The sequence below is a fragment of the Pristis pectinata genome, chromosome 37 (genome assembly GCF_009764475.1).
Source record: "Pristis pectinata isolate sPriPec2 chromosome 37, sPriPec2.1.pri, whole genome shotgun sequence".
Lineage (NCBI taxonomy): Eukaryota > Metazoa > Chordata > Chondrichthyes > Rhinopristiformes > Pristidae > Pristis > Pristis pectinata.
The window spans coordinates 11220638-11235021 of NC_067440.1; the positions used below are offsets into that span (position 1 = coordinate 11220638).

The following is a 14384-nucleotide window of genomic DNA, read 5'->3' on the forward strand; positions in this document are numbered from 1 at the left end:
CTGTAAATTGCCCCCTTAGTGTGTGTGGGTGAGGGGTAGAATCTGGGGGGAGCTGATGGGAATGTGGCAAGAGTTAAATGGGATTAATATAGGATCAGTGTAAATGGATGTTTGGTGGCCGTGCTCTCTGTCCTATATTCAAGTAATCATGGACTAGAATGAAGTTTATTTGTTCTGGAGATAAGGTGAACATTAGCAACTGTCCTGTTGGACAGGTACATGGATAGGAAAGGTATAGAAGGTTATCGGCCAAATGCTGGCAAATGGGACATCTTGGTCGGCATGGACCAGTTGAGCCAAAGGGCCTGTTTCCGTGCTGTATGACTCTATCACCTCGAGCTAAAAGGTTGGGGCTGGAGCACTGCAGGCACTGGTCTAGGAGTTGTACATCGGGGCAACGTTGTCTGACTTGGATTAATCTCACAATATCAATCATGGAATTGTACAGAATAAAGCAAACAAAGGGATTATGTACACAGTAAATGGTAGGGCCATAAGGAGTACTGATGAGCAGAGGGACTGTGGGTTACACCCATAGACCCCTGAAAGTGGCAGCACAGGTGGATAAGGTCAACAAGGGAGGCTAATGTGACGTTTGCCCTCGAGTCAAGTTGTTTATTGTCATGTGCACACGTATGGTGAGGTACAGGTACAGTGAAAAACTTGCTTTTGTAGGAGCATCACAGGCACGTAGGTACAGATAACAACAACACAGAACATAAATAATACCTAAATTATACAAGACAGTGAAGAAAAAAAAACAGGACATTAGTGCAAAAAGAAACAGAATTAGAAGCAAGTCCATGGTAGTGCAAGAGGTGGTCCGTAGGTTTGGGGTTCACCATCATCTAGATGGCAGCTACAGTATTTGTATCACCTGGACAACTTTGGTCTCCACCCGATCACAGAGATTCCATTTGTTCTCTTCACCCTTTTGCCCCTCTTAAGACATGCTAAAAGCACCCATCGACCATGACAAAGGATATAAGAGCTAGGACTTTATAAAACATTGGGCTGTTCAGTTGTTCAATGGTTACGTGATGTTATGTCATACCTAAATTTAGAGATCTGTTGTTCAATTTCTGATCCTAACTTAGACTTTCAAACATTTTGGGGACCTTTTTTGAACTACTTTCAAAACCTTTGATTTGGTGATTAAAGTACAGATGTTGGCTGGTATCATTATGTGATGAGGGTTTCTCTTTGTCTGTCTTTCTTTCTTTACCAAACAGCTTCAGTCTTAGTAGTGGGTTTAGATTTTTTTAATAATAAAATTATTGCAATTTAATCATTATTAATAATCATTGTTGATTACCATTATGGGGTATTGTGATTTTAAGTGTGATTCAAGACAATGTACTCAGTAATATTCTATTTTTTTCTGATTCATGTACTCTGTATTCTCTATGTGGAATTAATAAAAGAATTGTAAAAAGAAAGAAACATCGGGCAGACCACGTTTGGAGTACTGTCTGCAATTCTGGTCGCCACACTACAGGAAAGATGCGGTTGCGCTGGAGAGAGTGCAGAGAAGGTTCACCAGGATGTTGCCTGGATTAGAGCATGCCAGTACAAGGGGTGACTGGGTAGTCTAGGTTTGCTTTCTCTGGAGCCTGATAGGTGTGTCTAAAATTATGAGGGGGGTACATGGTAGTCTTTTTTCCCTTGGTCAGACAAAAGGGCATTGGTTAAGATGGGAGATAGGAGGTGTAGAGGGAATCTCAGGGGGAATTTTTTTCCACCTAGAGGGTGTTGGAATCACTGCCTGGTGGGGGTGGTGGAGGCAGAGACTCTCACATTTAAGAAATATGCAGACAAGCTTTATAAAACTCTGGTTAGGCTACATCTGGAGTATTGCATTCAATTCTGGTCGTTCCATTGTAGGAAGGATGTGGAGGCTTTGGAGAGGGTGCAGAAGAGGGTCACCAGGATGCTGCCTGGATTAGAGGGCATGGGCTATAAGGAGAGGTTGGATAAACTTGGGTTGTTTTCTCTGGAGCATCGGAGGCTGAGGGGAGCTGATAAAGGTTTATAAGATTATGAGGGGCACAGATAGACACACAGTACCTTTCTCCCAGGGTCGAAATGTCTTATACTAGAGGGCATACATTTAAGGTGAGGGGGGTAAGTTCAAAGGAGATGTGCGGGGCAGGTTTTTTTTACGCAGAGAGTGGTGGATGCCTGGAACGGGCTGCCAGGGGTGGTGGTGGTGGCAGATACGATAGAGGGGTTTAAGGGGCTCTTAGACAGGCACATGAATGTGCAGAGAATGGAGGGAGATGGACCTTGTGCAGGCAGAAGGGATTAGTCTAGTTCGACTTTTAATTACTAGTTTAATTAGTTCAGCACAACATTGTGGGCCGAAGGGCCTGCTCCTGTGCTGTACTGTTCTATATTCTAGGCACTTGATTTGCCAAGGCATAGAAGGCAACAGACCTATAGTGTAGATGGATACAGCATGGACATGGTGGGCCGAAAGCCCTGTTTCTGTGCTGCACGACTACTGGGGGTTATATAGCTGTGTGATTCTTCATAGGGCGAGTGAGTAGCCGATCTCTGTGTGCATTTTGGGAAGACAAACCAGGGTAGGACTTTCACAGTGAACGGCAGGGCCCTGGGGAGTGTTGTAGAACAGAGGGACCTAGGAGTACAAGTACATGGTTCCCTGAAAGTGGTGTCACAGGTACACAGGGTGGTGAAGAAAGCTCTTGGCACACCAGCCTTCATTGGTCAGGGCACTGAGTATAGAAGTTGGGAGGTTATGTTGCAGTTGTACAGGACATTGGTGAGGCCGCATTCGGACATTGTGTTCAGGTTCGGTCACTCTGCTGTAGAAAAGATGCCATTACGCTGGAAAAGTGCAGAGGAGATTTACAAGGATGTTGCCAGGACTCGAGGGACTGAGTTATGGAGAGAGGTTGTGACTTCTTCATTGGAGCGTAGGAGAATGAGGGGTGACCTTATAGAGGTGGATAAAATCATGAGGGGCATAGACAGGGTGAATGCGCACAGACTTTTTCCCGGGGTTGGGGAATCAAGGACTAGAGGGCACAGGTTTAGGGTGAGAGGGGAGAGATTTAATAGGAACCCGACGGGAAACTTTTTCACCCAGAGGGTGGTCCGTGTATGGAACGAGCTGCCAGAGGAAGTGGCTGAGGCAAGTACATTAACAACATTTAAAAGACACTTGGACAGGTACATGGATAGGAAAGGTTTAGAGGGATGTGGGCAGATGGGAATGTTGGGTAGCACGGACGAGTTGGGCCGAAGGGCCTGTTTCTATGCTATGTGACTCTATGGTTCAGTGCCTCAGGTGGCAGAGCCTTAATCGTGTCCTTGCTTTGCAGCCTCGGCCCACCCTCACCATCTCGCAGGCTCCCCAGACCACGCAGACGTCGCGGTCGCCCAGCATCATCAAGGTGCCCAGCTCCATCACGCTGCCTATGCAGACCCTGGTCTCTGCCCGTCCATCGACCCCCACCCAACCCTCGCCACCTCCCACCAAATTCATCATGATGTCGTCAGCCTCCGGCTCCTCCACAACGCAGCAGGTGAGCGCCTCATCAGAGAGGGCGGTGCTTTACCTTCGGCCTTCCCGTAGTAATAACCAAAAGTGTTGCTGTGAAAATGTCCCGGGAGGAGAGAGGCAGAGATTGTGTCATTGCTGTTGGGAAGTCCCACACCGTGTCAGCCCAGGGAGGGGCACAGCATAATATTGGCTTCCTCCAGAGGACGTTCTGGATTTTGGGAGAGTGGAGGCTTTCTATGAATCCTTCTACAACTACATCCCTGATGTAGCAGTCTAGAACAGTTCTCCGGCTCAGAGGAAGATGATCAGAGGCATTTTCTGTGGTCCAGCACTGGTCAGGACCCAAGGGTGCTGGACGAAAGAGTTTCAAGCTGTTTAGGGGGTGCTGAATTTCCAACTACAAGGCCCCCCTGTCCCCGAACAAGGCCGCGGGTTCCCCAGTGAGTCCCTCTGTTTGTTGGGGAGACTTGTATCCTCCAATAGGAAGGGTGACTTCAATGAGGAGATCTGGTACCTGTTCAAATCTGGTACCAAAAGCAGACAGGAAGGTAGTGGGGGCACGGAGACCGCAGATGCTGGAATCTGGAGCAAAAAAAAACGAGCTGCTGGAGGAACTCAGCGGGTCGGGCAGCATCTGTGGAGGGAAATGGACAGTCGACATTTCGAGTCAAGACCCTTCGCCTGGATTGGAAGAGTAGAGGGGAGATGGCCAGTATAGAGAGGTGAGGGGGAAGGGCGAGGCAAGAGCTGACAGGTGACGTGTGATGTTAAACCCGGATATGTGTGAAGTGATACACCTCGGGAGATCGAATTTGAAGGCAGAATACAAGGTTAGTGGCAGGACTCTTAGCAATGTGGAGGAACAGAGGGATCTTGGGGTCCACATCCATAGATCCCTCAAGGTTGCCACGCAGGTCGATAGGGTTGTTAAGAAGGCGTATGGAGCGTTGGCCTTCATTGGTCGGGGTATTGAGTTCGAGCCGTGAGGTGATGTTGCAGCTCTGTAGAACTCTGGTCAGACCACACTTAGAGTATCATGTTCAGTTCTGGTCACCTCATTATAGGAAGGATGTGGAAGCTTTAGAGAGGGTGCAGAGGAGATTTATCAGGACGCTGCCTGGATTGGAGAGCATGTCTTATGAGGATAGATTGAGTGAGCTGGGGCTTTTCTCTTTGGAGAGAAGGAGCATGAGAGGTGACTTGATCGAGGTGTACAAGATGATAAGAGGCATAGATCGAGTGGACAGTCAGAGACTTTTTCCCAGGGCGACAATGGCTAACACGAGGGGACATAATTTTAAGGTGATTGGAGGAAGGTATAAGGGGGACGTCAGGAGTAGGTTTTTTACACAGAGAGCGGTGGGTGTGTGGAACGCACTGCCTGCAGAGGCTGTGGGGGCAGATACATCAGGGACATTTAAGAGACTCTTAGATAGCCCTCCATTTCTCTATCATTCATGTGTCTATGTGGGAGGGAAGGGTTAGATGGATCTTAGAGCAGGATATAATGTCAGCACAACATTGTGGGCTGAAGGGCCTGGACTGTGCTGTAATGTTCTATGTGAGAGGTGGATCCAGGTGAGGGGGAGGTGATAGGCAGACGGAGGAGGGAGGGGTGGAGTTAGCGACAGAGGCCGGGAGGTGATAGGTGGAGGTAACAGAGGGCAGCAGGTGAGGGATCTGATAGGAGGAAGGTGGAGCATGAAATCAAGTGAGGGAGGTGGGGAGGGCAGATGGGAACGGGGGGGGGGGGGGGTGCTGGGCAGATGGAGTGGGTGGAGGGGAAGGAAGCAGAGTGATGGGGGGAGCAGTGTTCACGCCCTCGGGTTGTAGACTACCCAGGCAGAACATGAGGTGCTGATCCTTCTGGTCTGCATTTGCCCTCCCCCTTGCACGGGCAGCCTGTCTTTGCACAGAAGCCACGGTGTTTACAATTGGTCACAGGAGCCCGGATCATTCCAGAAAGAACTTCAAATCACCTCCACCAACTTAAAAGGCCACTTGGCTCTGGTGAACCAGTCGGGACGACCCTAGTTTGTTCGCAGTACCACCGAGCCAGTGGAGCTGGATAGCAGGGTTGCGGAAGGTTGGAGCAAAGGCTCAGCATTTGCTGCAAGTTCTGATAACATCTGTGCTGAGTTTGTTCGTGCTTTCCCGGCGCCCTGGCCCTTTAAAACCACAGCAGTGCATGTACTCCTGAATACGGTCCAACCAAGCCTTCATTTCCAAGCAAGGGGGGAAATGTTTAATTGTAACCAGCAGCGTAACAGTTTCCAATTCCTCCTGTAGATGGCACACGGCCAACGTTCCCCCTCTCTCTGATCCCTTCTTATCCTTGTGCTTTTAAACTGCGTAAGAGATGGAGTAAGGGCAGAGTCCTGATGAAGGGTCTTGACCCAAAACGTCAACTGTTTATTTTCCTCCAGAAATGCTGCTGAGTTCGTCCAACATTTTGTGTGTGTGTGTGTGTGTGTGTGTGTGTGTGTGTGTGTGGCTTCAGATTCCAGCATCTGCAGAATCGCTCGCCTCCGAGGCAGGGGAGAGATGGTCACTGCTGTTGTCCATCTGTCTGTCTGCTCTCTGTCAACACTCTGTAGCTCTGGTCAGTTAGCACAGTGGCATGACTCCACAAAGGGACCTGGAAGACTCTTGAAGAGAGTGCTGGAAATGGGGTCGAGTTTAAAGAGAGGGCAGGAACCCCAGTGAGTCAGAAAGGAGTGTGGTAAACATCAGCTGCTGAGCCAAATGCTGAACCGTCAGGATTTCCAAATAGTTGGGTAGCATATTATCGGCATTTTATGTCAATAGTGTAACTTCAACTCTGTACACCCATGGCTTATCAAGAATCTATCTACCTCTGTTAAAAATATTCAAAGATTATGGACCAAACGCAGGCAACTGGGACAAGCTCAGATTGACATGGACGGGTTGGGCCGAAGGGCCTGTTTCTGTGCTGTATAACTCTATGACTCCAGCGACGCAGGTTCGATCCTGACCTCTGGTGCTGTCTGTGTGTGGAGTTTGAACGATCGAGCAATACAGCACAGGAGCAGGCCATTCAACCCACCATTTTGTGCCAAACTAATTAAGCCACTTCACCTCTCCCCTCATGGTTCCCATTCTCACCTCCTTTTACTTATCAGAGTCCAGCACTGGGAGCCCTTTGTGTTCCTGCTTATCTCCCTCCAGCAGCTGTGTCCTGTCTTCACACTCCCCTCCTCCCACCTCGTTCCATCTGGTTTTCTCTCCATTTACCCCTCTTTCTCTCTCTGCCTCCATCTATCCTTCACCTGCCACTGTCTCCTCAGTTCACCAGTCATTTCTCGCCACTCCCCTTCTCCTCTTTGTACCAGCCATCTCCCCCTCTCCACTCTCAGTCCTGATGCAGGGTTTCAACTGGAAACGTCGACAATTCCTTTCCTCCCACAGATGCTGCTCGACCCGCTGAGTTCCTCCAGCAGATTGTTTGTTGCTGCAGATTCCAGCATCTGCAGTGCCTTGTGTCTCAAATTAAGCCAATGACACCTAATCCCTTCTGCCTGCATATGGTCCATGTCCCTCTATTTTACATGTTTATGTGCCTATCTACATGTAATAGAGCCTCTTAAAACGTCTATCGTATACTTACACCACCACCTGATAGAAGTTTATAAAATCAGGACACAAGATCAGCAGTGCAGATGAAGGGTCTCAGTCCAAAACGTCAACTGTTCATTTCCCTCCATAGATGCTGCGTGTGTGTTGCTATAAAATCATGAGAATCGTGATTTTCACTTCGTGGGAATCACTTTGTGAGAAACAAAACTGAGAATCACAGGGCGACAATGGCTGACACGAGGGGACATAATTTTAAGGTGATTGGAGGAAGGTATAAGGGGGATATTAGGGGTGTTTTTACACAGAGAGTGGTGGGTGCGTGGAACGCACTGCCGGCAGAGGTTGTGGGACAGATACATTGGGAACACCTAAGAGACTCTTAGATAGAAAAATAGGGGGCTATGTGGGAGGGAAGGGTTAGACAGATCTTAGAGTAGGATATAATGTTGGCACAACATTGTGGGCCGAACGGCCTGTACTATGCTGTAGCATTCTATGCCCTGTAGATAGGGTTGATAGAATCTTTTTCCCAGGGTAAAATTGTCAAACACTAGAGAGCACAGCTTTAAGGTGTGAGGGGGAAAGTCTGAAGGAGATGCGCGGGGCAACTTTTTTTAAACACGAGTGGTGGGTGCTTGAATACACCGCCAGGGGTGGTGGTGGAGGCAGATACAATAGTTTGAGAGGCTGTTAGACAGATACATGAATATGCAGGGAGTGGAGGGATGTGGATCACGTGCAGGCAGGAGAGATTTAGTTTAATTTGGCATCGTGTTCAGTGCGGACGTTGTGGCCGAAGCTTCTGTGCTGTACTGATCTGTGTACGTACGTTGAAATTCTGAATTTAGAACATAGAACAATACAGGCCCTTTGGTCCACAATGTTGTGCCGACCTTTAAACCTCACCTAAGACTATCTAACCCCTTCCTCCCACATATCCCTGTATTTTAAAATCCTTCATATAGTATGCTTATCTAGCAATCTCTTGAATTTGACCAATGTACCTGCCTCCACCACCTCCCCAGACAGCACATTCCATGCCCCAACCACTCTCTGGTTAAAAAACCTTCCTCTGATATCTCCCTTGAATTTCCCACCCATTACTTTAAAGGCGTACCCTCTTGTATTGAGCATTGGTGCCCTGGGAAAGAGGTGCTGGCTGTCCACTCTATCTATTCCTCTTAATATTTTGTACACCTCTATCATGTCTCCTCTCATCCTCCTTCTCTCCAAAGAGTAAAGCCCGAGCTCCCTTAGTCTCTCCTCATAATGCATACTCTCTAAACCAGGCAGCATCCTGGTAAATCTCCTCTGCACCCTTTCCAACGCTTCCACATCCTTCCTGTAATGAAACGACCAGAACTGGACACAGTACTCTAAGTGTGGTCTAACCAGAGTTTTATAGAGCTGCATCATTACCTCGCGGCTCTTAAACTCGATCTCTCGACTTTTAATAATATCATGGGAGCTCACTAAGTAAGTCAGGCAATCGTAACCCGGGGGGAGTGTGCACTGGGCTGATAATCCGGGCTCCGACTAATGATGTAAACTTGGCGGTTAAGTCCAGTTAGTGAGATGTTCCTGGAATAAAGAGGCAGGGTCGGTAACCATGGAAGCCATCCAGCACTCGGTGTCCTTCAGGAAAGGGGATCTGCCGTCCGCAGTTTCTGTGATTCCAGTCCCACGGGGTGTTGGCCTTCTCTGGGAGGGAGTGGGTGTTGACGCAGGAGACTGCCGCTAACCCGCCTGTTTGTGTGCTGCAGCCCAGGCCCCTGCTGACCGTCCCCCAGAGCCCGCAGTCATCACAGCCCTCGACCACCACCAGCATCTTCAAGGTGCCCAGCTCCATCACACTGCCCATGCAGACGCTCCTGACCCGGCCCTCCACCCCGACGCAGTCGTCCCCATCTCCGACCAACTACATCGTGATGTCCTCGAGCTCCGGCAGCTCCAGCACTCAGCAGGTGAGCAGAAACGGGCCAAGGCGGTGGGTGCGGGAGAGGGGATCGGGTGCTGCTGGCGAAGTAATGGCCCCCACGCACTCTCACACCGAGCATCCACCCCCACCCCCCACCTTGGGAGTTGACCCACACTGCACCACCTGACCAAAGCTCAGCAAACAGGAGAGCCCTATCTGAGGCAGAGATTGGTATTAATGCCAAGACCCCCCCACCATCCCTCCAAGCTGGGGGAGTCATAGACTGACACAGCATGGAGAGAGGCCCTTCGCCCCACTGAGTATGTGCTGTCATCAAGCACCCAACTACACTAATTCTATTTAATACCCTATCCCTCACCCACACACTAGTACACGAAGGGCGCAATTTACAGCAGCCATTTAACCCACTGACCCCACACTTCGTTGGGATTTGGGAGGGAACCGGAGCACCTGGGGGAAACATGTCACGGAGAGCGTGCAAACTCCACACACACACACACACACACACACACACACACACACACACACACACACACACACACACACACACACACACACACACACACACACTCTCTCTCTCTCTCTCGCTCTCTCTCTATACTCCAACGTGGTCTTACCAACGTCTTGTACGGCTGTAACTTGACATCACGTATTTTTGTTTTAGTTTTGCCGGGTCTTCAGGAGTTGAGTTACGGGGAAAGATTGAACAGGTTAGGACTTTATTCCTTGGAGCGTAGAAGAATGAGGGGAGATTTGATAGAGGTTTACAAAATTATGAGGGGTATAGACAGAGTAAATGTGAGTAGGCTCTTTCCATGTAGATTTGGAGAGAGAAGTACAAGAGGACGTGGCTTTGGGGTGAAAGGGGAAAGGTTTAGGGGGAACTTCTTCACTCAGAGTGGTGGGAGTGTGGAATGGGCTGCCATCTGTGGTGGTAAATGCGGGCTCACTCTTAAGTTTGAAGAATAAATTGGATAGATACATGGACGGGAGAGGTCTGGAGGGTTATGGACTGGGTGCAGGTCAATGGGACTAGCGGAATAAAGTTTTGGCATAGACTAGAAGGGCCGACTGGCCTGTTTTCTGTGCTGTAGTGTTCTATGGTTTTAGAGGTGGGGTTTGTTGAGGGTCTGGGGAAAGAAGTTGTGCAGCCATAGGGAATTATTGAGTCGTAGAGACATACAGCACAGAGTCAGGCCCTTCAGCCCATCATATCCATGCTGACCATTAAGGACACATCTACACCCATCCCATTTTCCAGCACTTGGCTCAAGTTTATGATGCCTTGAGACTCAAGGGCTTGTCTAGGTACTTCTTAAATGTCATGAGAGTCTCTACCTCCACCACCCCCTCAGGCAGATTTTGGATATAAAGGTTCTTCCTCAGATCCCCTCTATTAATCTCTGACCCCTAACCCTAAACCCATGCCCTCTAGTTTTAGCTACCTCTGCTATGGGGAAAGGTTTCCTCCTGGATGAAAAACACTGGAGGAACTCAGCAGGCCGGGCAGCATCCGTGGAGAAAAGCAGGCGGTCAACGTTTCGGGTCAGGACCCTTCTTCAGAACTGAAGATAGGAAAAGGGGAAGCCCGATATATAGGAGGGAAAAGCAGAGCAGTGGTGGGTGGACAAAAGGGGGGAGGTAGGGTGGGCACAGGGTGGGGATAGGTAGATGCAGGTAAGAGATGGTGATGGGCAGGTGCGGGGAGGAGGGGAGAGCAGATCCACCGGGGGAGGGGTCACAGGTAAGGAGAGAAAGAGGAAAAAAGGTAGAAAAAAGAGAGGCTGGGAAAGGGAAGAGAAGAAGCACGGTGGGGGGGTGGGGGAGTAGGGGGGGTGTGGGGAAGGGGGGGTGAGGATTACTTAATGTGGGAGAATTCAATGTTCATGCCGTTAGGCTGCAAGGTTCCAAGATGGAAAATGAGGTGCTGTTCCTCCAGTTTGCGTTTGGAATTCTCCCGGCAGTGGAGGAGGCCGAGGACTGACATATCAGTGATAGTGTGGGAGGGGGGAGTTGAAGTGACCGGCAACGGGGAGGTGCAGGTCGCGGTTACGGACGGAGCGCAGGTGTTCGGCGAAACAGTCACCTAGTCTGCGTTTGGTCTCCCCAGTGTAGAGGAGGGCACACCTGGAGCACCGAATGCAGTCGATGATATTACGGGAGGTGCAGGTGAAAGGACTGTTTGGGTCCCTGGATGGAGGTGGTGCAGGGGCAGTGGAAAGTTCCTGGGGTGGGGGGGGAGGGGGGTGGAGTGAACTAAGGAGTCGCAGAGAGAGCGGTCCCCGTGAAAGGCAGAAAAGGATGGGGAGGGGAAGCTATGCTTGGTGGTGGGGTCCCGTTGGAGATGGCGGGCGGAGAATGACGTGTTGGATACATAGGCTGATGGGCTGAGATGTGAGGATAAGGGGGACCGTATCCCTGTTGGGTCTGGGAGGGGTGGGGGTGAGAGCGGAGGTGCGGGAAATGGCAGAGATGCGGGTGGGAGCTCTCTCGACCTCATTTGGGGGGAAGCCACGGTTAGTAAAGAAGTTGGACATCTCGGATGTCCTGGAGTGGAAAGCCTCATCCTGGGAGCAGATGCGGCAGAGAAATTGAGGAAAAGGGATCGCATCCTTGTGAGAGTCAGGGTGGGAGGAGCTGTAATCGAGGAAGATGGGCGGCCATTGGGTCTGTAGAAGGTTTCCTCCTATCCATTCTCTCTGCGCCTCATAATTTTGGACACCTCTATCCCCACCTCTCATGCTGTGTGTGTGTGTGTGTGTGGAGTTTGCACATTCTCCTCGTGACCGCATGGGTTTCCCCCGGGCTCTCCAGTCTCCTCCCACGTCCCAATGACGTGTGGAGTCGGTGGGTTAATTACCCGCTGTTAATTACCCCCCAGTATGTGGGTGAGGGGTAGAATCGGTGGGGGGGGGGGGGGGGGGGGGGGGGGGGGGGGGGGGGGAAGGAGGGGTTGATGGGCACTTGAGTAGGGTTTCCATGCTTGATAGTACAGACCAGTGGGCCAAAGGGCCTGTTTCCATGCTGCGTGACTGACTCTATGGGAAGGTGGTTAACATGTAAAACTTTTAAGGGGCTTGACAAGGTAGAGTAGACGTTTGAAAGGCTGATCCCCCCCTGCCTTGGAACTGTAGAACCAGGAAACAGCACTTTGACTTTTTAAGGTATAAGTGAGGGGGAATCTCTTCAGGCAGCCTGCTGCGAACATTCAGAGGACTGTAGAAGTTGTGTCACTAAGTATATTTGAGGTTGAGGTCGGTAGATTTGTTTGGGCACTGTGAATTTGGGAACTTCTGTAGGGAACCGTGGAAATCAGGGAGCAGCCGTGACCTTAGATGTGGAGGGAGCTTCTGAGGACTCTCGCGCTCTGTGTTTGTGTGTGTACGTGCACGTGTGGAGTTTTCACGTTCTCCCTGGGACAGCGTGGGTTTCCCCCGGGTACTCCGGTTCCCTCCCACATCCTAACAACACACGGAGTCGATGGGTTAATTGGCCGCTGTAAATCGTGTGTGAGTGAGGGGTAGAACCTGGTGGGGTTGATGAGAATGAAATGGGATGGGTGTAAATGGGTGCTCGATGGTCGGCACGGACTCAGTGGGCCGAAGGGCCTGTGTCTGTGATGTAAGACTATAAATCCAAGAGTTAGTTATCATAGAGTCATAGAACAGTACAGCACAATACAGGCCCTTTGGCCCACTATGTTGTGCCGACCTTTAAACCTCGCCTAAGACTATCTAACCCATATCCCTCTATTTTAAATTCCTCCATATGCTTATCTAGTAATCTCTTGTATTTGACCAATGCACCTGCCTCCACCAGCACCCCAGGCAGCGCATTCCATGCCCCAACCACTCGCTGGGTAAAAAACCTCCCTCTGATATCTCTCTTGAACTTCCCACCCATTACTTTAAAGCCACGCTCTCTTGTATTGAGCATTGGTGCCCTGGGAAAGGCACTGGCTATCCACTCTATCTATTCCTCTTAATATTGTATACACCTTTATCATGTCTCCTCTCATCCTCCTTCTCTCCAAAGAGTAAAGCCCCAGCTCCCTTAGTCTCTTCTCATAATCCATACTCTCTAAACCAGGCAGCATCCTGGTAAATCTCCTCTGCACCCTTTGCAACGCTTCCACATCCTTCCCATAATGTTATCTATTGCCTTGTGGGTATTGCTGGCAAGACCAGCAGTTATTGCCCCTTGAGAAGGTGGGTGTGAGCTGCCTCCTTGAACCACTGCAGTCCTGCTGGTGAAGGTGCTCCCACAGTGTTGTATGAGGAGATGCAGAATCTGAACCCAGTGACCATAAAGGACTGGTGAGATATTTCCAGCTCAGGGTTCCCTGCTCGTCCTCGGCAGGACAGGATAAGGATTTGGGAAGTGGTGTTGAAGGAGCGTTTTACGGATGGTGCGTTTTACGGAAGGTGCACACTGCAGTCACTGTGCGCCGGTGGTGGAGGGAGGTGAATGGGGCGCCCAGGACGGAGAAACGGTTGGGAAGGCGATGTCCTTCGTGGGCTGCAGTTGGCCGTCGCCAAACCTTCTTTCCGTCTCTCCCCCCCCCCCCCCCCCCCCCCTTCCAGGTGATAACACTGAGGACCACGTCGTGCGGGAGCGGCAGCACGTCCCCCATCACCACCACCGTGCCCAGTGTGCAGCCGATCGTCAAGCTGGTGTCCACCTCCCAGACCGCGCCCAGCAGCACAGTGACAGGCAACACGCAGAAATACATCGTGGTCTCCCTCCCCTCGGTGTCGGACAGCAAAACCCAGAGCAACAGCAACTCCCCCAAGTGAGCCCCTCCACTGACTCTTTCTCCCGTTCTTCCTTTCTCTCTATTACTTCACGGCCCTCCCCCTGCCCCCAGGAGGCAGAGGAGGGGGCGCGGTGGGGGGTTTGCGGTGGAGGAGGGCGAAGAGAGGGCCAAGCTCGGCAAAGCGTACCCCATGACCGGGGACGGCGAGGTGCAGGCAGCTCGCGGAAACGGACGAGGCTGGCGGCAGCCGAGAGCGCGACGGACTCTGTGTCGGTGTGGCTGAACCACTGGAGGGGACTCTCCGTGTGTGTTGTGTGGGTGGGGAGGGGAGTGGCGGGGTGGGGGGGGGATGCTGAAGATGTGTGCCAGCTCTCCGAGGGGTGTGGGAAGGTCTCGAAAGCATTCCCGGGACATCGGGAGTGAGCCAGTGGGAATGCACCGCTGGCAGTGCTGCCTACAGGTAGCGCTGCGCACCTGTGTAAATACATGACGCAGCAGGATAACAGGACGGATGGACGTGCACAAACGCATGCACACCCTCCTCAAGCGACACAGCTGTATCC

General features: G+C 50.9%; 1 protein-coding gene across 1 annotated transcript in view; it reads left to right on the forward strand.

Moving 5' to 3' along the window:
• taf6 (TAF6 RNA polymerase II, TATA box binding protein (TBP)-associated factor) overlaps window positions 1–14009 on the forward strand; it is a 36292-nt gene extending 22283 nt beyond the window's left edge. The window contains 2 exon segments of the mRNA XM_052044560.1: window positions 3348–3551; window positions 13649–14009. Coding sequence (XP_051900520.1) covers window positions 3348–3551; window positions 13649–13861 — 417 coding nt within the window. The 3' untranslated portion in view covers window positions 13862–14009.
• The last annotated feature ends 375 nt before the right edge of the window (window positions 14010–14384 follow it).